Below are 27,502 nucleotides of genomic sequence, written 5' to 3'. Positions count from 1 at the left end.
CTCTCACAGGGATTGTTAATACGCACAAGAGGTCGTGGAAATAGTTGGGACATTCTGTAAAGTGAAAAAAGATAAGATTAAAGAAAAATATGGAAGTAAGAGCAAATATTATTTAAAGGAAGTGCACGCTGTAATACCTTTTCTTGCTCCGTCGTAAAACAAGCCGTAGATACCTGGATGCACATCTTCCGTTTGTTCAAGATAGCTCCCATTATAACTTTCATTCATATCATCTAGCACCGACGTAATGCCATTTCATTTAAAAGTCTAAATTTAATATTTTATTAATATTAAATTTTTGCATAAATACTTACATTATTTGTATAATAAAATAAAAATTCTACATATAGTTTTATTTTTATTTATTTATATTTGCTCTATAGCTCTATATTTTCATTTATATTTATACTTGAAATGTTTTGTGATATTTTGTAGTTTTGTGATATTAAAGTATCCTCTATTAATGTCAGTAACTATTTTTTTGGCCATTTTCATTCTATAGTTCTCATGGTTTCTCATTTTAAGCTTCTTATAATCATCATAACATAGCTAGCTTCAGATTCAAAATCTTCCATGAAAGATTTGTATCATTTATTACATACAGTGTTGCAGTGTTGTAAATACAAAAATCATTTTAATAACTTTAGCAACCTCTTTATTCAACTAAAACGTAAGATGAATGTAATATTAAAATATGCACAAGTCACATATTGCATGTATGATTATTTTCTGAATTACATATGATCAAAGTACTAAACTATAGATTATTTCAAAAAAATGCCGGTATTACACCAAATGGCGGGAAAATGTTTGAATTTGAATTAACATTGCAGATTGTAAACTAAAATCACAGAATCTACATTACCATATATGTACATGTAATGATTATATTATTTGCAAAAATAAATAATTATTTAAAATAATCGTTTTTTTTACATCAAATCATTTTCTCAAACGCATTAGCATATTTTTAATAACCGAATAATAAATAAACAATTTTAAATTTAAAAATTTCAAATAAAATTGACAAATCGTAATAATTTACAACAATTATTAATAAATCTATCTTCAACCTACCGTAGAAGCAATATTATACGTAACATTTGCTCCACCAATTAGCATTTAAATGTAGTTATTTTTTTAATTTGTTACCACTACAATATATTAATTAATTTACTATATATTTACTGCAATATATTAATTTGTTGCTACTACAATCAATGAGATTCCACAATTAAGAAAATCAAATAAAAAATATGTACTGTTGGCTCTAATTTGATGATTCATTTTTACACTCTGATTCATGTACGAAATGAGCTTGCAAACTAAAACCATCGATGATTTGAATACCAGTGAGTAACTAACTATACAACATATGACATTTTTTCTTACTTACGTAACATAAACTAGTCAATATATAAGTTATAAGACCAATTAATTATTCAATACATAATGCTGCTGTATATAAATGTGTTGATTTATTGTTTACTCTGTTACACCTTCATTTATAATAATTGTCACTTATTGCTGCAAAATTCAAAATTAAATTAAATTTAATCTTCCTCAAAAATAAAAAAAAAATTCATAGTCATTAAAAAAAGTGATTAATAATGATAGAATATACAGTAATTAGTAATTATAAATAGCAATCAAATTTTTTATGATACTGTTCACTATCTACCTCTCGCCACTGTCTTACGTTTATGCTAATATGCAAACAACTCAGTAAAACACTATTACACTGAAATAACATAATTATATTATATTTATTATTATTATTATTATTATTATTATTATTATTATTATTATTATGTAAGGCGATCATATACAATAACAGATACAGTGCAAAATAATACATCATATTCTTACCCACCTTGAATTATTTTTCTAACATTTCACATTTCCGGTAATTATCATTAACAATAGTAACGAATATATATATCGTATGTAATAAATCGTACATAATATGTACAAAGATAACCCTAGCCATTTATATATTAACAATTGATGCTGACTCTGACATTAAGTACTTTTTATGTATATATCTACTGAAATTCTCACCACATGTATATGTAGTATCTCACATAAGGAAGTTCACCATGAAAATAACCGACACATTAGCAAAAACATCTATTAGTAATTGACAAATTATAATATTACATCAATTTGACGATAAGAAATAACAATTTTCATTAAAACAAATATCTTTCCTCCATATTTTTAACCTATGTATAAATTTTTTTTGTACATAAACAAAAGTTTCTGTGATTTATAAATAATATTTGTATTTATGATACGACTTCATTTGCATTTTCTGATACTTTGTAAACAAGTATAAATCTACTTTTACGTATGTGTAAATTAATATTTATGCACTTAATTTTTGAAACATTCGATGTAAACTAGGATGCATTTATAGAGATCCTTATTTCATACACTTGAAAGTTAATAGGTCACATCTTTCATTGCGTCTCTGAATGCTAGGTGTCAATAACAAAACTATGTATGTATAATATGAGGAAATAAATCTTTTTAGCATCATAGTTTCTCAAACACTACATTTGATATTCTATTACTTATGTACAATTTTCTTCACGAATTTATTATCTAATTTCTTCTTGTTTTTTTTTCTTATCATTTATGAAATTTAGATATTCTTATATCTTATATTACTCATACATACCCATGTTACTGATACATATGCATATGAAAACTAATTCCTTCTTCTTAATATACATTGTTTATTTAATTATCATTTTTTTTTTTTTTTTGAGACAATAGTTGTAAACAATAACAGCAGCACAGAAACTTTACAATATAAAATACATACATACAATGTATAAATATTACTTCATAAAATACTTTCCAAATAATATAGTAACATTAATTAATTGAATATAAATTATATGTATTTATTTAATTATTCAAATTGAGAAGGCATTTTCTTTCAAACTTTTCAAATTTTTAACACATAAGAGATATTCACCAATTGCAAAGTGCTTACAAAGCATTACTACTTAAACTACATGTTGATAAATACATAATACATATTTACAAAAACAATTTTTTATTTAAAATTGCAACGAAAAATTTCACGATGAAAAAATTTACAAATAAAGTACACATAATATTACGTATACAAAGACTATTCATTAGTATAAAAACACTGCATTTCATATAGTTGCCATTTTAGGTAATTTCGTTTTTTTTTTTTTTTTGTTACTATTGATCTAGTAGTTTATTGCATTAATCATAAACTAAAATAATGTAATTAAATTATTTAAATAAAATATTATCCTCATACTTTTTTTTTAATTTTATTGTAACATATTTATCGTAGAATAAAAAAATGTTTATAGATATTTTCCAAAAGAGCTTTGATATAAAAACTTCTCTTTCCTTTAAAATTTTGTAAAAATGAAAATTAAGGGAAAAACTTATTGATATGTGAAAAATAATTAAATATTACATTATCTGAATTTACATAAGAGCGTAATCAATTAATTGGAATTAATTTTGCATGGCACAGTAATCAAGGTTATTTCCTTGCGAAGGTTAGCTTTATTAAATATTAAACACATTCGTACATGCATTCAAATCTTTTTCGTTGCATCACATACGCATATATTCATATTCATATAAGAACATCAAATTTTTTGTTCAACTGCGTTTCAAAATATTACTTTGTTCTTGCACATATAGTTTGTATTATCTTCTCTTTGGTCGTCTCTAAAGACTTTGGTTACTTCACAAGTTTTGTAATCACAAGAACTATTCACAAGAACTCTATATCAATGAATCCCGAAGCAAGACGGTTTTATGCACGAAAAAACGCAGTAGCACAAGTGAAAAATAAGAATTCACCTCTGACTTTTCAAATAAAATTCAACATTACACTCTTAACATTTCTTTTTACTGACTATTAGTGCTAAGAGTATCAAGTACTATGGGTTTGTATTTATAAAAATAATTTTACAACAATTCCATCTCTATTAGTCATCTGCGTGGTTCAGACGCATATGCTGTGATGGTACTGTCTACGCAACCAGCTGCTAGAATCACACGATAAGGATGAAAACTTAAACAACTTACAGGGCTAATACGAGTGGCCATAAATCCTTCATGAAATTTTATTGTGTTTAAGTTTTGACCCATAGTGTTGTATACACTTATACAGTGATTCGTCGATCCACTGAAACATACATAAATACTTCTGAAATAATCTATATAAATTTACTAATCATGACTTTAGTTATCAATATTCTAAACGTACCACGCAAAAATATCCGCCATTTCATGTGCTGCCAATGCTGTGATACCCTGTGTTATCTGTACAGTGCTTACGGAAGAATTTTTTCTGAGATCAAATATTCTAATATCTCCTGAAGATGATCCAGTGAATAGTTGTGGCGCATATCTTTCACATTTTCTCAAAGATGTGCCTAGCACCCATGCTGTATGCTCTCTCCAAATCATAACTCTTGATTCTAAAGGGGGCAATCTTCTATCAAATAAACGAACTGAACCATCTCCACAACCTACTGCCATCATTGCACCTATATATAATTAAATGAAATATTTATTTCTATCATATTTTATACTTAATAAATGTTTTACATGCACAGTTTGTTCTTACGTAATTATATGTAAGGAACTAACCTACGCCATCAACATCAATGCACGTAACACAACAATCAGCACCTGTTGGTATATCTTGTTTCTTTAATTCAGTCTCTGCATCCCATAGTCTAACAATACGAACATCACCCGTTACAGCTAATGTAAGGGATTTTTGCTCCCATTTAGTAACTAAGCCAGCTGTTGCTACAAACAATTTTAATTAATGTATATAATTGCAACAGACACAGTTATGTCTCAGAATATGTATACATACCTGTCGTTGTTTTTGTTGCAGGTTGTATATCAACTATTGCTTGCCAAGCAGTAAGTAAAACTGGATCGCGATTTAACATGCTACTATAATTTTTCCACACTCTAACCGAACCATCGTCAGATCCAGCCATTAATAACGTTACATCATGAGCATTAATAAATTCCAGCGCTGTGATACGTGACATTTTATTTCCATGACTTGCACAATAAGTTAATTTTGCACCAGTTTGATAATCCCATATCCTATAAATAAATAATTTTGTTAAGTAATATTATATTTCATATAATAATAATAATAATAATAATAATAATAATAATAATAATAATAATAATAATAATAATAATAATATTAGACCATATTGAAATTTAACTACCCAAAGTAATCTTTCAATGCTACAGCCAAATGAGGTTCAAATGGATGAAATGTTAGAACTTCTGGAGAATGTGAACACCTTGTATGAAATATTTGGGATTCTACTCTACTTTGTACTGAGCGTAATTGTTCTTCTCTTGCTTCACGTCTTTGTTTCTTATTTCTTAAGTACCTAAATGTTGAAAACTGCAAGTTAGTTTTTCCGCTTTAAAAAAAAGTAATTACATTAAGAAGAATTCGTACCGCCACTCTCTTTCATAATGTGCTCTACTTTCCATGTCGTTCATTGATTCAGTTTCAATTTCTAAACTAACAGGTTGAGCAAATTGAGCACAACTCCATTCAACAAACTGTGAAGTTGTTAACGGTGTTTTAATTCCAGCAACTTCATCTGCTTCCTCTGAAATCTACAATAAAATGATATTATAAATATGAATATTCTGGATAATACATCAGATAATTTTCAAGTAAGATCAATGATACATCAATTAATTCTTACTGTATTAGGAATAGGTTTTCTTGAACGATTACTATGCAATGGTATTCTTGATGAGCGTAACAAATCTGTTCCAGAATTTACCGTAGGCGGTGATTCTCCTTTGGTATTACTTTATTACATATTAAGAAATTAAACATAACGTCATAGGAATTACACGTAAAAATATATTAAATATTTACTAACCTTAAGTATGTAGTACGATTTGAAGGAGAAGGCGGAAGAGACAATGATGAAGATATTTTTGTTTCAATTACCTCTTTAGGTGCAGAAGATTCTTTAACCTTTAGAAATATTTTACTATTTTTTATTAAATTCCAATAGAAATTAATATAATTATTTTTAAATCACATCACATTTACCTGATTTCGAATATGATTAGTGACCTTCTGAGACATAGTAGCAACTGCTGGATGAGGATCACTATCAAGACTGCACAATCCATGCCACAATTTCATATATACACTACCATAGGAAAGACTTGGTAAATTTCCAAGAGAACTGTGTCCTATAAGTAATAAAAAAAAACACACAATTTATAGCATTTTGTTTTTAAGAATATAAAAAAATATCAGGTCTTTACAATAATGTGCTTGTAAATAACAAAATAGTGATATAGCATTTGCTATAAATTAAAAATTACAAAATCTAAAAAATGAAGGATGAACTATGTACGAACATGCAATGGAATTTCCAATCATTATTACCAAGTGACTCGCAAGGTTTCCTCACGAACTCCCAATTATTTCCTGGCACACGAATGAAACAATACAAGGAACTGTTATCGAAAATCGGGCAATGAAGCTAGTAACTCTAGCTAACAACGATAAACTGTATTATATTACTTACCTAAACTACTAATAGATGACGACGACGACACTCTCTTAATACGATCCTGACCAAATCCTTCTGTACTGTCCGCACTATACGTGTTGTTCGGAGAAAGCATTTTTAATCTATCTCTAGAACTAATGCGTCTCATTCCACTAAACGGCGATAATGTCTCCACTACGAGGTCTTTTCGGCTATTTTCTTCAGCTAATGCTAATGTTACAAAGGAATTTTCAAAATGTAATACCATCCATTGAAGTGCTACTACTAATTCCTGTAAAATAATTCATAGTTTGTTTTTATATTAAGAATATTAAGCTTATAATTAAAATCATGTATTATTATATAATAAACTTACATACTTTTCTAACTAAGGGACACATATCATGAGATACGGTATTAATAAGCGTCATAGCTATGATTTGATCAATATTATTTGCATGCTCACTTCGTGTCGTTACACTATTTATGAATGTTCCCAAAGCATAAACGCTAGCTGCTCGAACCTATAATATTTTGTTCCTCTCTTAAGTATATCATTATCGTTATGTATAAATATTAAAACCAAACTTTAAATAAGTAAGTTCTATACCTCAGGAACGGGGTCTTGTAATAATGTAAATAATTTTTCATGAGCAATATCTCTGACTCCACACCATCTTGCTTTGTCATAATTATGCCAAAGTCTCGCAAGGCATAAACATAACCATTGTCTTAACAAAGCATTTGAATCTCCAAGTTGTTCCAGACAAATTGAAACAAGACTACCATGATTTGCAGCTACCTGACCCGGTCGATAGTCATTTACAATGCTAGCCAAAACAAATGCTGCTAACGTTCTATGTTCACTCTAAAATAAAATAAAATAATATTTATATGAAAGAAACTAAAAATTTTTAAATTAAAAATAAAATTATGTATAATAATGTAATACCGGTATAGAAGTATCTTGAAGAACAGATAGAAAATATTTATGCCCTCCATCTCGTACCAGATCTGCTTGACAAGTCTGAAATAAAGTCTATAATAAATAGACCACATAACAGTCTATGATGAATAATTTTTAAAAAGACCAACATAAATATTAAAATTATTAAAATTGAAACTTACACTATCAACTGCAAGAATTTTCGCCCAAATGAAAACAAGTAACGGACGTAGTTCTCTGGCATTGCTTTGAAGTAATTTTAAAACATATGGGAAAATGCCAACACTAAGAGCCAAATTCACTGCCCATGGGCCAAGATCAAGGAAACGCCCCAGTAATTCTAATGCTCTTAATCTATGAACTTGACTTAATAATACTTGTAGTACTATTGGCAGTTGCTCTGGAGGATTCCGATTTTTAGAACCCAGTGTAAGCCATACTTGAAAAGCTGTTAATTGTTCTTCAAAAAAGGGCGAGTGCATAAACTGATCTTCATTTTCAAGAATAGACGGTAATTGTGCTAAGCAGAGATCAAGTGCCAAATCCCATGCTTGCCACATAGGGTGCTAAATTAATGAAAGATAAATATATTAATAAAAATATAATAATAAATATGAGAAATACGTTTTAGAGAAATATTAAGATTACAATTTCTTCTCATTTACCTGATAAGTAGGTGGTAGTTTTGGGCAAGAAACTGGAGTGCAATCGTATGAGCGAAGTATTCTTTCAGCAAGTAAAAAATTTCTAAACAGACTAGCTACTAATAAATCTTGTCTAAATAATCTCTGAAATAAATCTATAAATTGAACATATTTAATGTGTATCATTTATACATACACACATTTATACATAGTCTAGAAATATAGTATATAAATTTACCTCTTGGCAATGTATTCCATGCTATAGTATCAGTAATTGCTGTAAAAATCCAATTAAGTTCTCCTAACATTGTTCTTCTATCGGTCAATTGTCCTGGAATTCTAAAATTTATTTATGATAATTGCAAGATTTTATTGAAGAAAATGTTATATACACGAGTACTATAAATGTATAAAATATTCTTACTTGTCAATTAAATCTAATGATATTTTTGGTACTAATTTCGATGTATTTTGCATAACAAACCTGTAAAAAAAATGTTGAGCATCATATAAAATTTTATATTAAAGTTTATGTATCAACAAATTGTACTTTTATCTTACCATCGTAATGCTATTTTTATTGGAGTTGTAAGACACGATGTAAATATGTCCGCAGGTAAATCTGGATTCATAGGTAAAATTTGATTAGCTGCACATGCTGCCAATTGAATACAATTTTTATAGGATGGTGCAATAGCACCTGCAACCCCAGTCGCACGATTCTGCTGAACTGCTTGCTTTTCCATCTGCAAAACAACATGTCCCATATACTTATATGTAATGGTTATCTTTAATCGAAACCTCTCCAAAATTATTGGACTACCTCATATTCCTTTTCATGTTGTTCTGCAAATTGTTGAAAGGACTCTACAATAATACCTGCATTGGAACAGTCATATACATAGATGCTAGGTGCGCCCATCCATGTTTGTAAATCATATACAGACAAAGGAATGTATTGTGTATATGTCTGCAACAATAATCAAACGTTATATTTATTGAATTATTGTTTATATCAATTAAAATGCTTGGCTTTACTGACTCTATTAAATACCCATATTTCACCATTACTAGTAGGTTTAGGAACACCATGACCATTATAATGAAACAGAACTCTTTCTTCCTTCGCGTTTCGTCTTAAGGAAGTACACAACTTTTTAACTTCCTCGACGGTGGGATCTAAACTTTGTTTGTAGCGAGCTCTTGGTTGCCATCGTTCGTACTGCTTTTGCAAATTGGAACCTATAGTTTCTAAAGCTTTCTGTGGACTTACTGACAAAGGATCTGTAAAGTTAAAGAAATTATTATTGCATCAACTTTAATCAATATTGATTAATTTTCAGAATCGTAATAAGATTGCTCGGATGAGACAACTAGAAATCTATAACAATCTTCGTTCGCACACGCGACGAAAAAAACAGAGAAAGGGAAGCAAATTCGCTCGTAATGCAAATGAAATATTCAAATTAGTAATAAATATAACGCCATCTAGCAGTTACTCATTAAAATCATTCATTTACGGATTGCTGTCATGCACATGTATAACCTCAAAACACATTACATAAGGACGGCAGGGCGTTATGGGGATGTAAATAAACCAAAATAAATACCGATCCAACATTCAAGACGAGCGCACGGTTGCGTCTTGACAATGTCCGGTGGATCAACGCCGACATTTAAACACAAAACCAGAGCCACGCTCACGGTTTTCATCTAAAAAAAAAAATAGAAATCTGTCAGACTCTGCCAAATGGAGTCAGGAGTACACAATGTTTTTAGACTAGATCAACTCAAAAAAAAGAAAGAGAAAAGAGGCCGAAGAAAAGAAAAAAAGCAACAAACCCGTTCCTTCATCCTCCATGTCTGCGTGATACAATTCACACCTTCGATCGTCGCGGTGTGCCGCGGTTTGCAAAATGCGAGCTGCATCTTCCAATCATCCTCCTCCGTCGATTTTAAATTCTCTTTCTCGTGGCATGGCTTTGAGGCGATTACTGACATTGTAAGCCCGTGGCTCGAGAAATGTTTATATCCTCACTTCCTCGCGTGGCACGTTTCGGTTGTTGAGTGATCCTAGACCGATATTACATAAAGACGAATCGGAATTGTCAACTGACAATGTTCAATAAACGACAAAATCACGAACGATTTTTAACAGAGCACAATTTCGTAAGTTTACTTCATCAGCCGCCATCTTAGATTTCTAACGACGTTACCAATGAACTCTCGCGAACGCTTGGTTTTTTTGATCGCAGCAATTGTCTACAGATGGCGCTACTTGTCTTTCGCGTTTTCTTTTTTTTTTTCTCCTTTTCTTTTAACTTTTTCACCTTTGCGTGCACCAAAATCACTCACTTACACACATAAACGCAAACTTGTATGTACATAATGACAGCGAATAATGTATAAAAAGTTTTACAAGAACGTTTTTTATTTATTAAATACTATTCAATAGGTCACTTTATAATTGAATCATTGAAATCGCAATCTAATTTAATCAGTTTTACAAGTAGTTTTAGTTAAATAACTTATTTCAAATACTTTTGATACATCTAGGTAATAGAACTTAATGCTACGTACGAATGTGCAAATTGCATACACGCATATGCGCAGAAGCACACATACATAATACAGAAAAATCGTAGTACGAATACATTGTTCGAATACTTGTTACACCTTCCTGTTTACCAATGTTTTTTTTTTCTTTTTTTTTAATTGATAATCTACATGCTTCGGTATAATTGTATAAGTGTTTACCAATATTTTTCTTGTGATACGTGAGACGAGTATAGTATGTACATGAATCCAATAAACCTCGATTAAGTAGAAAGAAACGTGTCCCCGTGTAATTTTGAAATATTAAAACTTTAGAAAAACTATTATAAATTAACGTTAAAATTTCGTTTCCGCAGAACATTGAAAGCTCAATCTTATTGCATACTATCCTCACAGCCTATATACACAATATTTATTTAATCTATATACAAGTTGAATTTTATTTCACGAGTCCCTTGGAATGAATAAACTCATATTGTTAACGATAGAGTTTTCTGATTAAATTGTTTGATATTTAAAAATGCTGTACGATATTACTTCGAGAACCTTGCATTTCGTTTTAATTTCTGTCTCGCTTGTTCAATCTCCCATAGCTTTTAATCCGAATGCTTGACAATTCAATTATGTTTGTTCTCCATTTTAAGCATTACTGAACAGTTTGAGAATTATTAAGAGGCTTGTAACCCTGAAATTTATAAAAACGTTGATTACTTTAAGATAACAGAAACTTTACTTTCCAAAAATAATATAAACTGGATTGAAGTAAAAAAATTAGAAGAGATATTTAATCACTTCCATTAAAATTAGATGCACTGTATATGAAATACAACAATAAATAAATTGTAAATAAAATAAGTGCAGGAGAAATGAGAGATTGAGAAAGAATAGCAATGCAGAAGCAAAGTATAGTTTAGTGCTTAGAAGTAAAGAATAATAAAAGTACATGATAATATTTGATAAAATGACGTATGTTTTTAATGAAATAATGTTAAGACGTTCAAATATTTTCAATATCCATCAAAAAATAAGAATTTTTGCCGATATAAAATAAAAATGTTGTGTTACTTCAGTTACTCAAATGATCTGATGAAAATAGTTCCCATCATTTTATCGAGATACTACTACATGTAAGACACTAGTACATTAACATTATTTTGCAATGTGTGATTAAAACTGTTGACAGTCAAGGAGTATATAGTTTGTACAGTTTGTACTTGTTAGTGATTCATGCTGCCATAATAGGGCTGGCGTACACTTATCCGTTTGCTTCCTGGTCTTATAGCATTATTAACTGAATCTCTTAAACGTTCTGTAAATGTTTTATATTCCATTTCTGGATTATTTTGGCCAAAGTCAAAATCTGCAACTTCCACTGTAAATCTTGCTTTATTTTGTATGTAATACGCGATGCCAAAGATAATGAGTACCACAGCAGCAAGTGAGCAAGAAACAGGTACCACAATCACCGATAACTGTGGCTTTGTTGTTACTACAATTAAATTAATTAATATTAGTTTTATAATAAAAGAAAATTTATATTCTTATATTATCATTAGTAATATATACCTTTATAAATATTTATTGTCAAAGGATAGATTTGTTTACTGACATCATTATTTAATATAATTAATATTGTATATACGCTAGGTTCCAAAAAATAATGGATAATGGAAAAATTACAAGAATAAAGATTATCTCCACTATCGCATGTTTCATTTCCAGTAACATTATACTTTCCTCTATGAAAATAAAGGCACTTATTAAAAGGTCCTGAACCTTTACATGACACATTCAGAGATAACATATCCCATGGTTGAATCCAATTTGTACCCTCTACTGTTATATTCATTATGGGTGCTAAAATTTTTACAAGTTATAACTATTATTACAACTGAATCTGAATATCACTACTTTATTTAATTTTGTATAATATGTTACTCACCACGAACATCAATTTTTTTGATGAAGTGCCCATATGTTTTATTAGGATCTGGTGGGATTATCGAAGAGTTGGAACAGATGTAAGGTAAAGAAATATTATTTACATTGGAAATACTAATATTTGTTGCATCATTTAGAGGTGCTGGTATTATTGTTGATGTTGACATTGGTTTTATACTTAAGTTATCACTGGATATGGTAGTAGTTACTATTTGTTCTATTGTAACATTTGATATCGTAATATTTGGCACAGTTGCATTAGAAGGGGTAGTTGTTATTATTGGTAAAGCAGTTGTAGTCGTTGTCGGTAAATCATATGATGCAACTACCAAAGCTTCTAATATGTGTGATGTATCAGGAATTGTAAAATTGTAGAGAAAACTCAAGTCACTTGTTTGACCGAAATATTTGCAATCAATAAACCAATAGATTAATACCGATGTGGCTTTCATCAAGTAATCCATATCTCCTTTTCTTATAGTTATTGTCACATTTGCTTCAAATGCTGATGACACATATGTATCGACTGACGTTTTGTTGGGTTGTATAACTTTGATATCTCCATTGAGAAATTCTGTTAAGACATTAAATCAAAGATACACAAGAGATAAGACATAAAGATGTTAAAAAATTTTTAACTTACGAGTGACATGAAAATCAGTACGGACACTGGTAAGTTCCCACCACAAGAACCTATTCTCATAAAGTATTACTTCAACTTCATATTTTCCAATTGTATAGTTTTCATGAGAAATGTTTAAACTCCAATACGTTGTTGTATTTGATGTGCTTCCTGTCTGAAACATCAAAATTACATATTAAAAATTAACATTTAATGTCTTGCATGAAGTGTCTAAGGGAAAACTGAACTGAACTTATTAAATTTACTTAACACTACACCACAAGAAATTATACTCTCATCAAATTCATTTGTTTTTTTAAAAAGACATATTTATTTATTGCAATAAACAAGAGAGCTAACCTCGTATTTATGAGGACTTAATGCATTATCACGCCATTTATAATTAAATGTCCCTGATGGTCTTTTATTATTGTTGAAGATGTCAGCTTTAAACGTAATAGTTCCACCTAATACCACAGGGCCATCGTGTGTTAATACTATATTATAGTCAGCATTGACTGTAACACGAAAGAAGGCTGATAAAATATTTGTAACTTGTCACAACTCAAGATAACAAATGGGTGTAATTACAAAACTGAATAATTGTCACACGAAACAGTGGGTAGATGTGTAGTGAAATTACCTTGACAAATATACAGAATGTACCAAACGAGACCCCAAAAGAAATGCACTATCTGCATTCTGTACATTGATAAAGGGTCACATTTATCTTCGAAAATATATATACGCTTCGTGAAATTTGTTTTTGATCGATCTGCAATTAAATACGTATCATGATCACTCTGACTGTAACACCGTTTTAGTAGCAATGATTGCCAACTGTCTCACGTTATACAGATTTTTCACAGTGCGGTGTACTTGTCATAGAGGAATAAAAACAAAGGAAAAATTCGGAACTATTACCAAAAAGAACTTTTCACATTCTGTTTCCTTTTACAATGCGTATGTTTGAATCTGACGTTCCACTTTTATGCAAATTTTCTGACGTGCATTGAACAAATAACCAATGTTGTAATCAATGAAAGAATGCATCTTTTTTCAAGATGAAAAATGACAAAAAGATATTTGCATTCCATTTGTTTTATCTAATTAAATTCTTTTTTAGTTCATTGCATATTAATGACAATTGTCTTTTAACTCTCTGATTGGCCAAGTATTTCACTTAATGTATGTATAAAAAACATTTAATATTTTAATGCTATCTAATCATTGTTTTTTCAATGTGAATATTGATAATAAAAGATGTGTGTGTCGTATTCGATTGGGAATAATCGAAGAACGTAATTAAATTGGAAAAACAATTATATTCTGATATCCTGTAATTTAAAGTAACTAAAAAAAAAATTTTTTTTTTTCAATGTAATTGTCAGTAGTAAATATGATATTCAGAAGTATACATTTGAAAGCATTCATTGATATTTATCGCAATAAACATATTTTAAAGAGTAATGCAACACAAAAGATTTTCAAATCTTTTTTTATACAAAATTTACATCATTCTACGTCTCGCGAAACTGTCTCCCTTGAAAATCAATTGAAAGAAATATTTAAATTTAAGAACAGTAATGTTAGTAATTGGATCATTGAGGTTAGTAATGCAAATTTTTAAATATTTTGTGAATTTTACTTGATTTATAGTTAACAATTATTGACGGGTAAATATCAGAAATGTTCCACATAAATCAGTGAGCTAAACGTTTCAATTTTATTATATTTTGTTTAGTAGATATACTCTAAGATTATCATTTAAATCCTCGTTCTTCAAATATATTAACATTTTTGACATATTTCAAGTCTTTTGAGACAACGATAGTTCTGAATTGAAATAAGTAAAAATCATATTGTGTTATGTTCAGTTTATAATATTATTGTATATAGCGTAAGGTTATAACATGTTAAGTAACAATATGTATGATTTGTAACAATAAAAATGTTTTTAACTTTGGAATTCCATTTATTTTTTAATATAACGTGTTATTTTTATCTTTTTAACCGAATGAAAATGTAATAAAATTACCATCTCGTATATGATAATTTAATGTAACCTAAATTGCAAATATAATAAAAGTGTTAGTAAATATATTTTAATCTACAATATTTCTATGTATATAATGTATGTAAAATCACTAATTAAAATAAAATAGAATTAAAATTTTATTTTAGAACAAAGCTCATATTTTATGCAGTGGATACCAAAGAAGTGATAAAGATGACAAGCAAAAAATTTTACGTACCTTAGCGTTTAAATATGCTGTTCAACATGCTGTTGTATGTAATATAGCAGAAAAATTTCTGTCTACAGAGGTTTGTATATTGCTAATGTTTTATTAAATAAAATAGCTTTATATTGCATTAAATTCTTCGTTAATCGTAACATCATGAAACATATGTAACAAATGTAAAAAATACCTGCAATTATCCAATCTGTTTTTCTTTTTTTTTAGACAGACAGTGAAAGACGTATGGTTTTCTATGAACGAAATTTAAAAAATGCTTTAACTCCAGATTATCAGTGGCTATTTATTATAATTGGAAGACTTGAGAGTGGTGTAAAATTTCTTGTTGATTTAAGGACAGATATATTAGTAAGCAATTTAAAATGACACAAATAATGTAACACTTTTCACACGATAAAATTAATGATTTAAATGTTTAAATATTTGATTAAATATTTTAATTATATTTATTATATATATAAAAATATATTTTTTACACAAATACATATATGTACACATATAAAATATATATAAATTAAACATCTTTTATTCTACATTCATAAATATTTCTATTAGGAATTAATATTGAAAACTGAAGACACAGATGAAAGTATTGCAATCCAGCAGCTGAATATTACTCTACGTGATTTATTGTTACTCTGGTTCTCAGTTGGATTTCTACATTTAGAAAGAATAACATGGCACACTTCATGTGACATTCTACAAAAAGTATAATTATTACTATCTAATTTTAAAAAATAAAATGAAAAGCAAACAGTATTACATGTTTTGTATTTCTTCTTATTTGTAAATTATAAGATTTCAGATTATGAAGCAATACATCCTATAAAAAATTGGTTAGACTTGAAACAAAGAGTTGGGCCATATAGAAGATGTTACATTTTTACTCATCCATCTATGCCACGAGAACCTCTTGTTGTATTACATTCAGCATTATGTGATATTATACCAGGTATATCATCTTAATAAATAACATATTGTACAGATTAAATTAAATACAGTACAATGAATAAATACATATTATAGTAAAAGACATATCAATGTATAGATAGTGTAAGAGGTATTGAAGATGCAAAAGTCAGAATTCTTGGTAATCCGAAAACAGAAATAACATTTTTAGAAGAAGATAAATGTAAAATAAAAACTGCAGTATTTTATTCAATATCTTCCACACAGAAGGGATTACAAGTAAGTATATAAATATCTAGAAATGCATAAATATCTAAAAAAAATTTCGATTCTTCCTAGGGTATTGAACTTGGTAATTATTTGATAAAAGAGGTAGCCAAAAAGGTGATATCAGAATTTCCTATGATAAATGAATTGTCCACTTTATCACCAATACCTAATTTTAGAACTTGGTTTTTAGAAAAAATAAAACAAGGTACATAGAATTTATTTCAAATAATGATAAAAGTTATTAATATTAATAAATTAGTGAATCTCGTAAGTAGAGTACATTATACCTTGATTCAAAATTCTTTTTAGATATACATAATGTCTTCACAGATGAAGAATATGAATCTGTACAAAAGGTTTTAAATGAAGAAAATATTGTTTTGGGTTTAAAAAAAATTCTTAATAATTCGTTATGGACTCGTGACGTTGCAATATGTGAAGTTTTGAGAAACCCATTACTTAGAGTATGTGCGTGGTATTTATATAAAGAAAAAAGACGAAATTATGCTTTAAACAATGTTGGTAAGTTGATTGTCAAAAATCAAATTTTCAAAGGCAACATTAATATAAATTTAATATTTAATATTTTATATTATAGCAAACTTTCATCTTCGTAATGGAGCTGTTATGTGGAGAATAAATTGGTTAGCCGATCCTTCACCACGAGGTGTTGGAAATAGTTGTGGAATTATGGTAAACTATAGGTAATTTAATTTATATGTTTTCAAATATAATTGAATATATTATATTTTATATTTAATTAAATATTTATTTTAACAGATATTACCTAGATGAATGTGAAAAACATAGCCAAAATTATATTGAAAATTATTTTATAAATGCATCGGAAGATGTAATTAATCTTGCTACCTCAATTAAAAAATTATAAAACAAATTTTATATTTGCAAACAACAAGTTATACAAGCTTTTCCAGAACTAATGTGGAAAATATATAAGTAAAAGTTTATATGTAACAGAATAGAAGGAAAATAAAATAATGGTACAATTATAAACTAGAAATGGAATTGAGTCATATGTAGTAAATTTTAATAGGTGTATAATAACAAGTCTATTTATTAAAATTACGATTCGATAAAGAACATTATTGAAATATTAAAACAAAAATTTAAAAAAATAAAAATATTACCAAGAAATTTAAAAATAAAATGTATTTAACTTAAAAATTTGTTTAATTAACGTTAATAAACCTAAAAAAATTCGCTTTTATATATTTTATTTTTATATTTACGTTTTTAGTTTGTATTTTTTAAATGTAAGTTTTATTTTACATTTTCGAATTTTTAACTCGTATGTACAATAAGGTTAAAATTACTGTGAGTTGTAAGTTATACTTATTAAAATTAAACTCGCTTGAACTTGAAGTAATTTGAAAATTTTGTAAATTGTAATTTTAAACAATTACATTCTTGTATCATACCATTTTTAATTAAATATTTTCTTTTGCGTCTGAAAACATTTTTTACATTCAAAAATTTACATTACATGAAATATTAATATATTTCATAAATTTTGACAAATAATAAAAACAATTTAATTTATTGACATCTTATAAAGTGTAAATTCGCTTTTTAAAAAACATTTCATTTACATTTCTAAAAAATTACATAGGTATAAAGTAAATAATCACATAGGTGCAGAACTTGTGGACAGATTGCATTTTGAGCTGCCTAAGTGTCAAAATTTTGTTCAATGATACAACTGTTTGTGTTATTTTTATTATTATATACATTGCCGAAATTCTAATCATCACTATAATATTATCAAAAAGTACATCATTCTATACATAAGCACCTAAACATTTAAAACATAGAATCACGTATCAAAATCATTAATATCATGTCAATATCAAATAGACTCATTTCCATTTCTAACTGAGTCAATAATTAAAGAACTTCATTTCTATACTCTTCAAATTTTATGTTTTTATTAAAGATTATTAAATTTGTTCATTTATACAATAGCTTCCTGTCCAGCTTAAAGACAGTACAATGGTCTGCAAGCAGATCTGTAATAAATATATAAATTCTCAATAAAAATAAATAAATATATATTTTCAATAGAGATATTTATAATTCTTTTTTCATTGTATTGCATTGAATTTTTATAGATACCTGTAGTCAAGGCTGGATTTGATGAAAGTTTGTGGGAAGATGAGGTCTACTTTCTAGTTTCGTATAATCCAAATGAAATTCTTTTGCTACTTTTCTCCAACTTTGCGCATCAAAATAATAATAAGTACCACGTTCATATGTTGATGTCTTTTCCACAAGTCCCAATCCAGGTGCTTGTGTTATCCAAACTTTTTCTTCCATATGATATCGCCACTCTCTACTGTACCTTCATGTTTCAAATCGTACATATTATTAGAAGTCTATTAGAAAAGAATCTAAAATTTCAACATGAAAAATACTTACAACTCCGCTGCTGCTGCTAATTGCAATACATCTCCAACATTTGTATAAAACATATAAAATAGTAGATCATCCTTGTACCGATTTAGTTTAACCGGTGCTAGCTTATCTCTAAAATAAAATATACGCGTCTAATTGCTATGACAATTCGTATTCATATAAAAATCAACGTTGACAAAATAAGGCACCTGATAGAGGCATTAATAAGGTATTCTGGTGGTACATGAAAATCAATATCCTGAGGTCGGCACGGTGTTTCTGCCCAAGGTCCACCAAAATTTTGATAAAGACTTTCTGTTGAATTAAGATTTAATCCTAACGCGGTTAAATCTTGGCCTAATGCCAAAGATACTAGATTCGGATCTGTTTCAGCTGCCCTAATAAATGTCAACAACCCAACTATTCCAAACTGGTCCTTTACCATACTAGCTGGTATATTAGTCACCTTGCCTGAAAAAGTATAACGATAATTATATGAAATAAAACGAAATACAAGTTATAATAATAATTATTGTCATACCATCAGGAGATGTTTGTATGCCTCTTTTAGATGATTGAGACTTTTCAGATCCAGGTGCTCTATTTGCCTGCAATACATCTTGTCCAATTTCAGGACCAAGTCCAACAGGTATATTTTTATCCCCAGAAACACTTCCGCCCGGCGATGGTCCTTCTCTATTTTGTGTTCCTGGCAATGCTGGAAAATCCTCAGAACTCATTGTGAATTCACTTGATTCAGATGTTGGTTGTTTTACCATTCCAACTACAATTATCACAAAATATTTATGTAAAAATTACATACAATTACACTCATTTGTATATTAAAATCTAAATTATTACAAATACAAACCATAAGGCTGTTTGCCTGGCATAGGACTAGGTTGTGGCATAGAATCACCCTGTCCTCTATTTGTTAATGAGGGAAATTCAGATAAATCTAACAATGGAGGAGTACTTGTATCTCCACCTCCTCCACTGCCGAAAACAGAGTGAAAATTATTGATTTGAGATCCGTAATTTCGACTTTGAGGTATTCCAAATGTGCCCATGCTACCCATTGGATTTGATGCTCTATAAATTTGTATTAATATTTTTATTCGTTTTATATGTAGAATTATTATAATGGATACATAACAAAATGTACATTATAACATTATAACAAAACTGTATTTCAACTGATTCCTATATGGAATGAGGAAACTAACCCAAGAGCAGGCATTGTACGTCTATCTGTAAAAGCTCTCTGTCCAAACAGTCCTCTGCTGCCCATAGGAGAGAGCTGTTGCTGTTGAGGTTGATGACTATTTTGTCCACCTCCTGCTCCTGATGCTCCAGGATAAACGTTAGTAACTACTACCGCAGAATTAGCTGAACTGGAAGTGCTTGCAGATGAGCCTGAGAACATGCCCGAGGTAGGTGTGACATGACCCGTAAGGGTTGATGAATTTAAGCCCCCCCCACCACCTGTGCGCGATGTAAGGCTTGCGTTCGCAATACTGCGTGGTGGCTGCTCAAAGTTCAGGTTAGCCATAGCCTGGTGGCTCCACTACAAAGTACCTGCTAGGGCACACCGACACACTTTTATGTCAATTACCACAATCACTTGTTTTCTATCGCATCACTTATAACTTGTTCAATTTCATAGAACCAAAGACAATCCATGACAATATCTCCTAATAGCAACCTGCGAAAACAAAGTAAAGACAGAAACTTTAATATAGAAACAGCAATTATTAATCACTATTAGATACTTTGTTCTATTATTTTCAATTTCAATTACACTTATTTCTATACTTTTACCTCTTTATCACAGCACCATGGCAATGGTCATATCAAAATCGAAGACAAAAAATGAGAGTGGACCTATTGGCAAGTAAAGAATTTATTTTTATGAAGATGCTTTAAGCATTACTTCGAGAAATGTACATCATACATATAATCTATATTCTTATATATATATAAAATATTTGTTTACGTCTTAAATTACTTATGTAAATACATTATGTTACACATTATTTGCTTATGTAAATACATGTTACACTACCATTGAAGAAAACTATACTATTAAACACTGAGGAAAAGCTTTTACATTTTATAAACAAATCACTTTCTCTATGAAAACAAATTCTCATAAGAATGCACTTATTCATTAGAAACTAAAATATAAAAATTTTAATCAACATTGTGTATAAAATTCAAGCTAATAACAATAATTTTACATCATACAATGTACAATGTTCTAGAATTTAGTTTCCAAGATGTGCATATTTTTATAAGCATTTGCAAGCTAATTTGACGACTGTTTTAAATTACGTTCATATCTTTATGTTGAAAAATTAATAGGACATCAGGATACTATTAATGTTACTCTGATCATTGCAAACACAACAGTGTAATAACAGAACGAAAATAATTAGATAATTTTTCTTCTGAACGTTCTGTTAATACTTTAATAATTACAATTACTGTACACGCAAAGGATTTGCGAATCAGCAAAAACATTGGCCGAAGATCGGCGATTTTGATATTGCAAAGATAGAAATCAAAAGGAGCACAATGAAGGCAAAAGGTTATAAGATCTATGCGATCAAAATATTGATGGAAAACAGGCCAGATTTAATTACCTATATTATTGAATCCGTCGTTAAGTCAGTGCACGAAAAAATTCATCGAATTCATAATAAACAAAGTAAATGAGCGTAAAAAAAAACACAAAAACGTCGATGTTGACTTCGGATGAATATGATAGGGGGGAAACGTTGTTATCAATAATTAGCGTTTCTCTCTGTGAAAAGGATCTCCGCACGAGCAGTCCTCGAGAATCAGATTTCTATACACGTTAATAATTATATCTTAATAAATAGATCTGTCTGTTTTGTCACTCAGTTCCACAAACTTAAACAACACTAGAGACACGAATTTCTGCCATTATAACCATTTCTACGGTGATGTTCAAATCAGATACCGAAATAATCACCAACGGGATATATTACAAGTAATATACGCACACGCCGAAAATATCGTACGTATAATTGTGCGTTTGAAATCTCACCGACATCACGTGATTATAACTCGACAGAAAGTCAAATTTTAGTCTTGAATATGACTAACGAAATGTTGATCACGGTCTTTGGAACATTGCATACTTTAAATGTAATTTTTGGTCTTTTAATGTAATGAAATTAAATCTAAATCTACTGGCCGGTAAACGCCTTGGATTAACATTGGTAATTATTTGTTTTTATATTTGAAATGCTTTTCTGCGAAAAAACAATAGTTTTGGTAAAATATATATACCAATTAACATGAAAAATATCGGATTTCAAGGAAACATCTCGTTCATCCCATAATATCATAGGGATTTATTAATTTATCAAATTAAATAAACATCGCATATATAACGCGTAATATTTTCAGATAAAATAAAAATATATAATATTATCACAGGGAATAGTCATAGAAAATATATAGGAATATTTTATTTTTCAACAAAGCATAGCAAAGTTACGAAATTGCCCTTTTGTTGTTGTAGATACATATAAGCTTCAAAAGAGAGATGAAAAATCATATTTCAGATTAAAATTACAGTTTCTTGCTAATGTATTGAAAATATCAGTATGTACATATAGACGTTGTTCATAGATTGTTTTTTTTTCTGTTTAATTATTTATTCTGTTTTATATTACACATACTGGTGTTTCACTTCGACTTTCTATATATTATATTATTTCAATTAATCCGTAGAAAAGGTACCATATTGATATCTATTTCGTAGCGATCGAAATACTTTTACACCAATCACGTTTTTTTGCAGTGAAAGATACTTCTGATTTGTCACTGAGAATAGGCACCATGCCCTTAGTAAGATTCCACATTTTAATCGTCTCTGATGTATAAAAATTTTCATTACTTGGCTTAACTGCAAAGGTATAAGCTCTCCTCATAAATTAAATCTCCTAGGTAGATTTCCTGATATTCGCACCACTTACATTCCAAAAGAATATATGCTGTGTACAATGTATTGTTCAACGTTATTAAAAGCGTATGGTTCATGGCTAAGTAAAAGTTAAGTTTTGTGATAGAGTTTTATAAACATTTTGTACATAAGTAGGATTAATCGTCGGCACTCGAAACAAAATTGTATTGTAAGAAGAATACGATAACTATAGCGTGGCGATATTTATTATTAAAAGAAAAGAAGAAAAAGAAAGTGAACAGAGGAAATAAAAATTAGTTATAAAAGTGAAAAAATGGCATTAATTAGAAGAGCAACTCATGCTGGTAGTTGGTACGCAGGCTCTGGTAAGCAATATTTAAACTATATTCTACGTTTATTTAATTTTAATAATGCTTATTTATAATTCAATGAAAGGTATCTGTTAGATTCCCTTCGTTCTCGCGTATATTCCTATTATTATGTACAAGTATACCTATGTATGTTGACAAATAACACTTTAACTTCATACTTTTGAAATTCGATATTTTTTAATACAATAACACGCTGATATGCATTTAAATTCTACTAAATTATCTGTTATATTTTAGGTTATATTTAATTACATTTAATATTGATATTGTTAATACTTCAATAAGTTTTAATATATTACAAACATTTTCATCATTTTCAAATTTGCTAGACCATTTTTAAATAAAATATAGCTTAATTTACTCTTGAATAATCAACGTTAGTTATTTTGTGAAATACATACTTTGAATATTTTATATAGGATTGGACTTAAATAAACAATTAGAAGGTTGGTTGGGTGCAGCAGACTTATCACATGGACCTGCTAGGGCAATAATTGCCCCGTCAGTAATTATAGTACATTACAATAATTTTCAACTAGATTAAAGAATCTTTATTGAAATACAAACAAAATTTCACAGACATGCAGGTTATAGCTATTGCGGAGCATGTGCTGGTTTTGCATACCGCCAGATTAGTCCTGTAGTTGTGTAAGTTTTTTAAAAAATACCTTCCTTTAATGTTTTACATAATATTTACTGTATAAAGTGTAATTCAATTTGATGTAACAAATTTTTAGTTTGATATTTGAAACTATCGTATTCCAGAATCTTATATTTATTTCTTATCATGTTTTTATATCTTATACTTAATTAGTTTAATTCATTTTGACATGCTTTAACCAATTAAATACATATTTTTTGTACTAAGATATTAACTTCAAATTTTTAGAACAGTAAACATTTAAAATTTTTTAATAATTATATAAATATATTTTTTATTCATTATTATTCTTAACATGAATTTTATATTTATATATAAAAATTTATGTACATTCATAAAAACATGACATTAATTGCTTTTTATGTTTTTATTTATATTTTTATATTTGTATATTTATTTGAAATAAGAAATTAAATAGATATATTATTATTATTATATAGACGCAGAATTTTTATTCTTGGCCCATCACATCATGTCAGATTAGCAGGCTGTGCTCTTTCTTCTGCTTCAATTTATCAAACACCACTATATGATTTACATATTGATCAGCAAGGTACAAATTTTATAATATAAAGCATTTATATAAACACGAAGAAAATTATCTCTATTTTGAAAATAAAACTATATTGAAAATGAAAAATAAATTCTAAATATAAATTACCATCAAAGATTAGTTCATATAGGTTTCCATTTGTGACAGTGTACAGAGAACTTGAAGAGACTAGACATTTTGAATGGATGGATTTAAATACAGATGAAGAAGAACATAGCATTGAGATGCAATTGCCATTTATTGCAAAAGTTATGGAAGGGTATGTTTAATATAATATAATTACTATTACATCTTCATTTATTATTTTCTATTTCAAATTTTTCATCAATATAGGTTTAAAGATTCTTTCACAGTAATTCCTATATTAGTGGGTTCACTAAGTCCAGAGAAAGAAGCACTCTATGGAAGATTATTAGCACCATACATGGCTGATCCACAAACATTATTTGTTATATCTTCTGATTTTTGTCATTGGGGACAGCGTTTTCGTTATACTTATTATGATAGATCCTGTGGTCCTATTCATAGATCTATTCAAAATCTTGATAAAATGGTATATAAAATCAAAGCATAATGTCATTATTTATTTCCAAATATTTCATAAGTTTAAATAAATATTCAAATGAAACTTGTTAATATTATTATTTATATATAAAAACTTACAGGGTATGGACATTATAGAGACATTAAATCCTACAATGTTTACCGATTACCTCAAAAAATATGGCAATACAATATGTGGCCGACATCCTATTAGTGTTCTTTTACAGGTAAATATTTTTACTTTCATTAAAAAAAAGTTTCAAATACTGATGTATTTCCTGATTTACTACACGTATATGAGTTTTCAATATTTAAAATTAATAATTTCTTGTTTATAATAAATTGTAATAATATTTTTTATGAAATACGACACAATTTTTGAAATTATAATTAATATTTTAACAGGCAATTCATAGTTTAAAAGGGAATACTAATGGCCAAAGAATGAATTTGAAGTTTCTTAAATATGCTCAAAGCAATCAGTGCAATAATATGAATGATAGTTCTGTTAGTTATGCCAGTGCTTCCTTGGTTCTTGAGTGATACAGTATACACTTTTATTGTTATTCAAAAAATTTACAGAAAAAAGGAAAGTACGAAAAGAACGGCAGTAATAACCTATTAATCATAAAGATGCATTAATTATAATGTAAAAAAATTTTATTTTATATTTAAAAAGAAAAATAATGATGTTTGCAAATGAAGTTGCAATTTGCTATATTGTGTGAAATTTTCTCAATTACTTGAGGAAACATATATTAATATTTGCAATGAATGTGATGAGTAGAAATGTATTATTGTCTGTCAAATTTTTGCTTTAAAAATATTTCGGTTTATTACTTACAAGAAATAATCAGTACTTCCAAATTTCCATTATGGAAGGAGCTTAAATATTTCTTTGCTTTGATTAGTACTACTACAATTACAGAAATGATAATTTATGCATTTCATATACATTAAACAAGCAGAAGGTTCAATCTATTGATGAAAAAGGTAAAATCTTAATTTAAAAAAAAGTATTCAATTATTAATTTATCTGACCGACTTTATTACCGATATTTAAAAAATTATGTAAGGCAATAAAAAGTGTTTAATGTTGGTGTTATTAATTTGAAATTCTAGAAGAATAACTTGGAGAAGTAACAAAAGGGATAATTATATTTTGTCTATAAAATATTAAGGTATCAAAATATTCATGAATTATATTTTAGATATAGAAAAGTGTTTATTATATTTGGTGGATTTTGCTGTGTTAATTTTATATTGTTATATAGTATTTTTACAGTATAAAATTTATTATTATTTGAAATTAAAATTTTTAATTTAATTTAATAATTTTTGTTTACTTCTCATTACTAGGACAATGTTTACTTCTGATTACTAGGACAATAAATATTAAGAAAATTAATGAATAAAAAATACTTTGTCACAAATTGCATTATTTGTCTCAGGGATTTGTACAAGTTTAAAACTAAAAATCTAGAGCTAAAGTGTACCTCTTCTAGGTCATTAGACTGAACAGTCTGCACTGATCGATATCAGGTGAAATATTACAGATAAATAATGTACAACTTAATCATGTTCTCTTCAAAACAAAGCAATGAAATGATCTCATATCCTTCCTACCCTATATTATCTTGTTATTCCTCGTTAGTATAAGAAATTACAAATAAATATTGTTATAATATCATAACATAAATATAAAGGAGGATCAGTGTGGAAAAATGTTTACATAATATATTATACCATTATTGATATTCTTTTACTTTTAATAAAGTACTAATGTTAGGATGAAATTTTTGTATTAAATTATGCGTATAATCTATAAGATTCTTTTTGTAATAAAATGAAGTAATATTATATTGAAAATGATTTCATCTGTTATTCTTTACTTTTATGTAAAGTTGAATTTATTAACCCATAATATATAAAATTATAAAACTGATCCTTCAAATGCTATTTTTTTTATCTTTATATACTAAATTAATAAGATATGCATTTATATCAAAGATATAAAATAATTCATATATATATATATATATATATATATATATATATATATATATATATATATTTCTGAAATATATATATATATATATTTCATAGTCATGTAATAAATAAAAATATATTATAAATTTATATGCACCTCTTTTAAAAAATAAATATAAAAAAATTTCCTAATTTAAATATATTTGGTTGCAGTACTTACAGTTATTAAAACAATTTTAACTTAATAAATATTAGTAAAATAATAATAGATTTTATAAAAGCAATTGGCTTACA

General features: G+C 28.1%; 5 protein-coding genes across 11 annotated transcripts; 2 read left to right on the top strand and 3 right to left on the bottom strand.

Moving 5' to 3' along the window:
• Nucleotides 1–3,546: 3,546 nt before the first annotated feature.
• On the bottom strand, nucleotides 3,547–10,406 carry LOC122534125 (regulatory-associated protein of mTOR). 5 transcript variants are annotated; one of them, XM_043664468.1, is made up of 23 exons: nucleotides 10,008–10,406; nucleotides 9,776–9,878; nucleotides 9,208–9,449; nucleotides 8,989–9,135; nucleotides 8,727–8,911; nucleotides 8,590–8,649; nucleotides 8,404–8,504; nucleotides 8,187–8,320; nucleotides 7,704–8,087; nucleotides 7,528–7,614; nucleotides 7,186–7,443; nucleotides 6,956–7,099; nucleotides 6,612–6,867; nucleotides 6,470–6,511; nucleotides 6,125–6,270; nucleotides 5,949–6,046; nucleotides 5,766–5,874; nucleotides 5,510–5,673; nucleotides 5,268–5,438; nucleotides 4,895–5,136; nucleotides 4,660–4,818; nucleotides 4,274–4,556; nucleotides 3,547–4,192 (listed from the first exon to the last, which is right to left on the bottom strand). In XM_043664468.1, exons 1-23 carry the CDS (start codon nucleotides 10,164–10,166, stop codon nucleotides 3,997–3,999), a joined length of 3,870 nt encoding a protein of 1,289 aa, XP_043520403.1. In that variant the 5' UTR covers nucleotides 10,167–10,406; the 3' UTR covers nucleotides 3,547–3,996. The 5 variants fall into 5 exon arrangements, with proteins under 5 accessions (XP_043520403.1, XP_043520405.1, XP_043520402.1 ...); XM_043664470.1 differs by having other exon boundaries at nucleotides 4,660–4,824; nucleotides 9,220–9,449; nucleotides 10,008–10,404; XM_043664467.1 differs by having other exon boundaries at nucleotides 4,660–4,824; nucleotides 10,008–10,403.
• A 169-nt stretch (nucleotides 10,407–10,575) lies between these two features.
• LOC122534127 lies at nucleotides 10,576–14,337 on the bottom strand. 2 transcript variants are annotated; one of them, XM_043664473.1, is made up of 8 exons: nucleotides 14,209–14,337; nucleotides 13,928–14,059; nucleotides 13,645–13,802; nucleotides 13,306–13,459; nucleotides 12,664–13,236; nucleotides 12,288–12,578; nucleotides 11,975–12,210; nucleotides 10,576–11,406 (listed from the first exon to the last, which is right to left on the bottom strand). In XM_043664473.1, the coding sequence occupies exons 2-8, from the start codon at nucleotides 13,992–13,994 to the stop codon at nucleotides 11,368–11,370; spliced, it is 1,518 nt and encodes a 505-aa protein (XP_043520408.1). In that variant the 5' UTR covers nucleotides 13,995–14,059; nucleotides 14,209–14,337; the 3' UTR covers nucleotides 10,576–11,367. The 2 variants fall into 2 exon arrangements, with proteins under 2 accessions (XP_043520408.1, XP_043520409.1); XM_043664474.1 differs by lacking the exon at nucleotides 14,209–14,337 and having other exon boundaries at nucleotides 11,936–12,210; nucleotides 13,928–14,127.
• A 315-nt stretch (nucleotides 14,338–14,652) lies between these two features.
• Nucleotides 14,653–18,988, top strand: LOC122534128 (malonyl-CoA decarboxylase, mitochondrial-like). Of its 2 annotated transcripts, none has more exons than XM_043664476.1 (10): nucleotides 14,653–14,893; nucleotides 15,469–15,609; nucleotides 15,750–15,890; nucleotides 16,098–16,250; nucleotides 16,341–16,494; nucleotides 16,591–16,730; nucleotides 16,791–16,926; nucleotides 17,031–17,243; nucleotides 17,320–17,425; nucleotides 18,851–18,988. In XM_043664476.1, exons 1-10 carry the CDS (start codon nucleotides 14,684–14,686, stop codon nucleotides 18,858–18,860), a joined length of 1,404 nt encoding a protein of 467 aa, XP_043520411.1. In that variant the 5' UTR covers nucleotides 14,653–14,683; the 3' UTR covers nucleotides 18,861–18,988. The 2 variants fall into 2 exon arrangements, with proteins under 2 accessions (XP_043520411.1, XP_043520410.1); XM_043664475.1 differs by lacking the exon at nucleotides 18,851–18,988 and adding an exon at nucleotides 17,502–17,616 and having other exon boundaries at nucleotides 14,654–14,893.
• Nucleotides 18,646–22,156, bottom strand: LOC122534129 (CCR4-NOT transcription complex subunit 2). The gene is made up of 9 exons (XM_043664477.1): nucleotides 21,779–22,156; nucleotides 20,955–21,017; nucleotides 20,360–20,838; nucleotides 20,005–20,225; nucleotides 19,675–19,917; nucleotides 19,343–19,604; nucleotides 19,158–19,265; nucleotides 18,855–19,080; nucleotides 18,646–18,748 (listed from the first exon to the last, which is right to left on the bottom strand). Exons 3-8 carry the CDS (start codon nucleotides 20,683–20,685, stop codon nucleotides 18,861–18,863), a joined length of 1,380 nt encoding a protein of 459 aa, XP_043520412.1. The 5' UTR covers nucleotides 20,686–20,838; nucleotides 20,955–21,017; nucleotides 21,779–22,156; the 3' UTR covers nucleotides 18,646–18,748; nucleotides 18,855–18,860.
• Nucleotides 22,157–23,172: 1,016 nt separating this feature from the next.
• On the top strand, nucleotides 23,173–26,226 carry LOC122534133 (protein MEMO1). The gene is made up of 8 exons (XM_043664480.1): nucleotides 23,173–23,456; nucleotides 23,882–23,963; nucleotides 24,042–24,110; nucleotides 24,564–24,676; nucleotides 24,824–24,935; nucleotides 25,010–25,229; nucleotides 25,342–25,446; nucleotides 25,625–26,226. Exons 1-8 carry the CDS (start codon nucleotides 23,405–23,407, stop codon nucleotides 25,760–25,762), a joined length of 891 nt encoding a protein of 296 aa, XP_043520415.1. The 5' UTR covers nucleotides 23,173–23,404; the 3' UTR covers nucleotides 25,763–26,226.
• The last annotated feature ends 1,276 nt before the right edge of the window (nucleotides 26,227–27,502 follow it).

This window comes from Frieseomelitta varia, unplaced genomic scaffold, assembly GCF_011392965.1.
Source record: "Frieseomelitta varia isolate USP_RPSP 00005682 unplaced genomic scaffold, Fvar_1.2 scaffold_577, whole genome shotgun sequence".
Lineage (NCBI taxonomy): Eukaryota > Metazoa > Arthropoda > Insecta > Hymenoptera > Apidae > Frieseomelitta > Frieseomelitta varia.
This window is presented reverse-complemented; position numbering and strand designations above follow the sequence as displayed.

Bases quoted from the DNA above. Each gene is read 5' to 3' on its own strand.
- LOC122534125 (XM_043664467.1), bottom strand. From the start codon at position 10,166: ATGTCAGTAATCGCCTCAAAGCCATGCCACGAGAAAGAGAATTTAAAA. The intron at 6,868-6,955 runs GTATGTAAGTTT...ATTATTTTACAG, and splicing joins TGTGTCCCTTAGTTAGAAAA to GAATTAGTAGTAGCACTTCA. The intron at 6,047-6,124 runs GTAAATGTGATG...ATATTTCTAAAG, and splicing joins CTAATCATATTCGAAATCAG to GTTAAAGAATCTTCTGCACC.
- LOC122534127 (XM_043664473.1), bottom strand. From the start codon at position 13,994: ATGTACAGAATGCAGATAGTGCATTTCTTTTGGGGTCTCGTTTGGTAC. The intron at 13,803-13,927 runs GTAATTTCACTA...TTCGTGTTACAG, and splicing joins CATTCTGTATATTTGTCAAG to TCAATGCTGACTATAATATA. The intron at 11,407-11,974 runs GTACGCCAGCCC...TATAAATTTCAG, and splicing joins CAGGAAGCAAACGGATAAGT to GGTTACAAGCCTCTTAATAA.
- LOC122534128 (XM_043664475.1), top strand. From the start codon at position 14,684: ATGATATTCAGAAGTATACATTTGAAAGCATTCATTGATATTTATCGC. The intron at 15,891-16,097 runs GTAAGCAATTTA...TATTTCTATTAG, and splicing joins ATTTAAGGACAGATATATTA to GAATTAATATTGAAAACTGA. The intron at 16,731-16,790 runs GTAAGTATATAA...GATTCTTCCTAG, and splicing joins CCACACAGAAGGGATTACAA to GGTATTGAACTTGGTAATTA.
- LOC122534129 (XM_043664477.1), bottom strand. From the start codon at position 20,685: ATGGCTAACCTGAACTTTGAGCAGCCACCACGCAGTATTGCGAACGCA. The intron at 19,605-19,674 runs GTATGACAATAA...ATACTTTTTCAG, and splicing joins CATACAAACATCTCCTGATG to GCAAGGTGACTAATATACCA. The intron at 19,081-19,157 runs GTAAGTATTTTT...TGAAACATGAAG, and splicing joins TTAGCAGCAGCAGCGGAGTT to GTACAGTAGAGAGTGGCGAT.
- LOC122534133 (XM_043664480.1), top strand. From the start codon at position 23,405: ATGGCATTAATTAGAAGAGCAACTCATGCTGGTAGTTGGTACGCAGGC. The intron at 24,936-25,009 runs GTATGTTTAATA...TCATCAATATAG, and splicing joins ATTGCAAAAGTTATGGAAGG to GTTTAAAGATTCTTTCACAG. The intron at 25,230-25,341 runs GTATATAAAATC...AAAAACTTACAG, and splicing joins TTCAAAATCTTGATAAAATG to GGTATGGACATTATAGAGAC.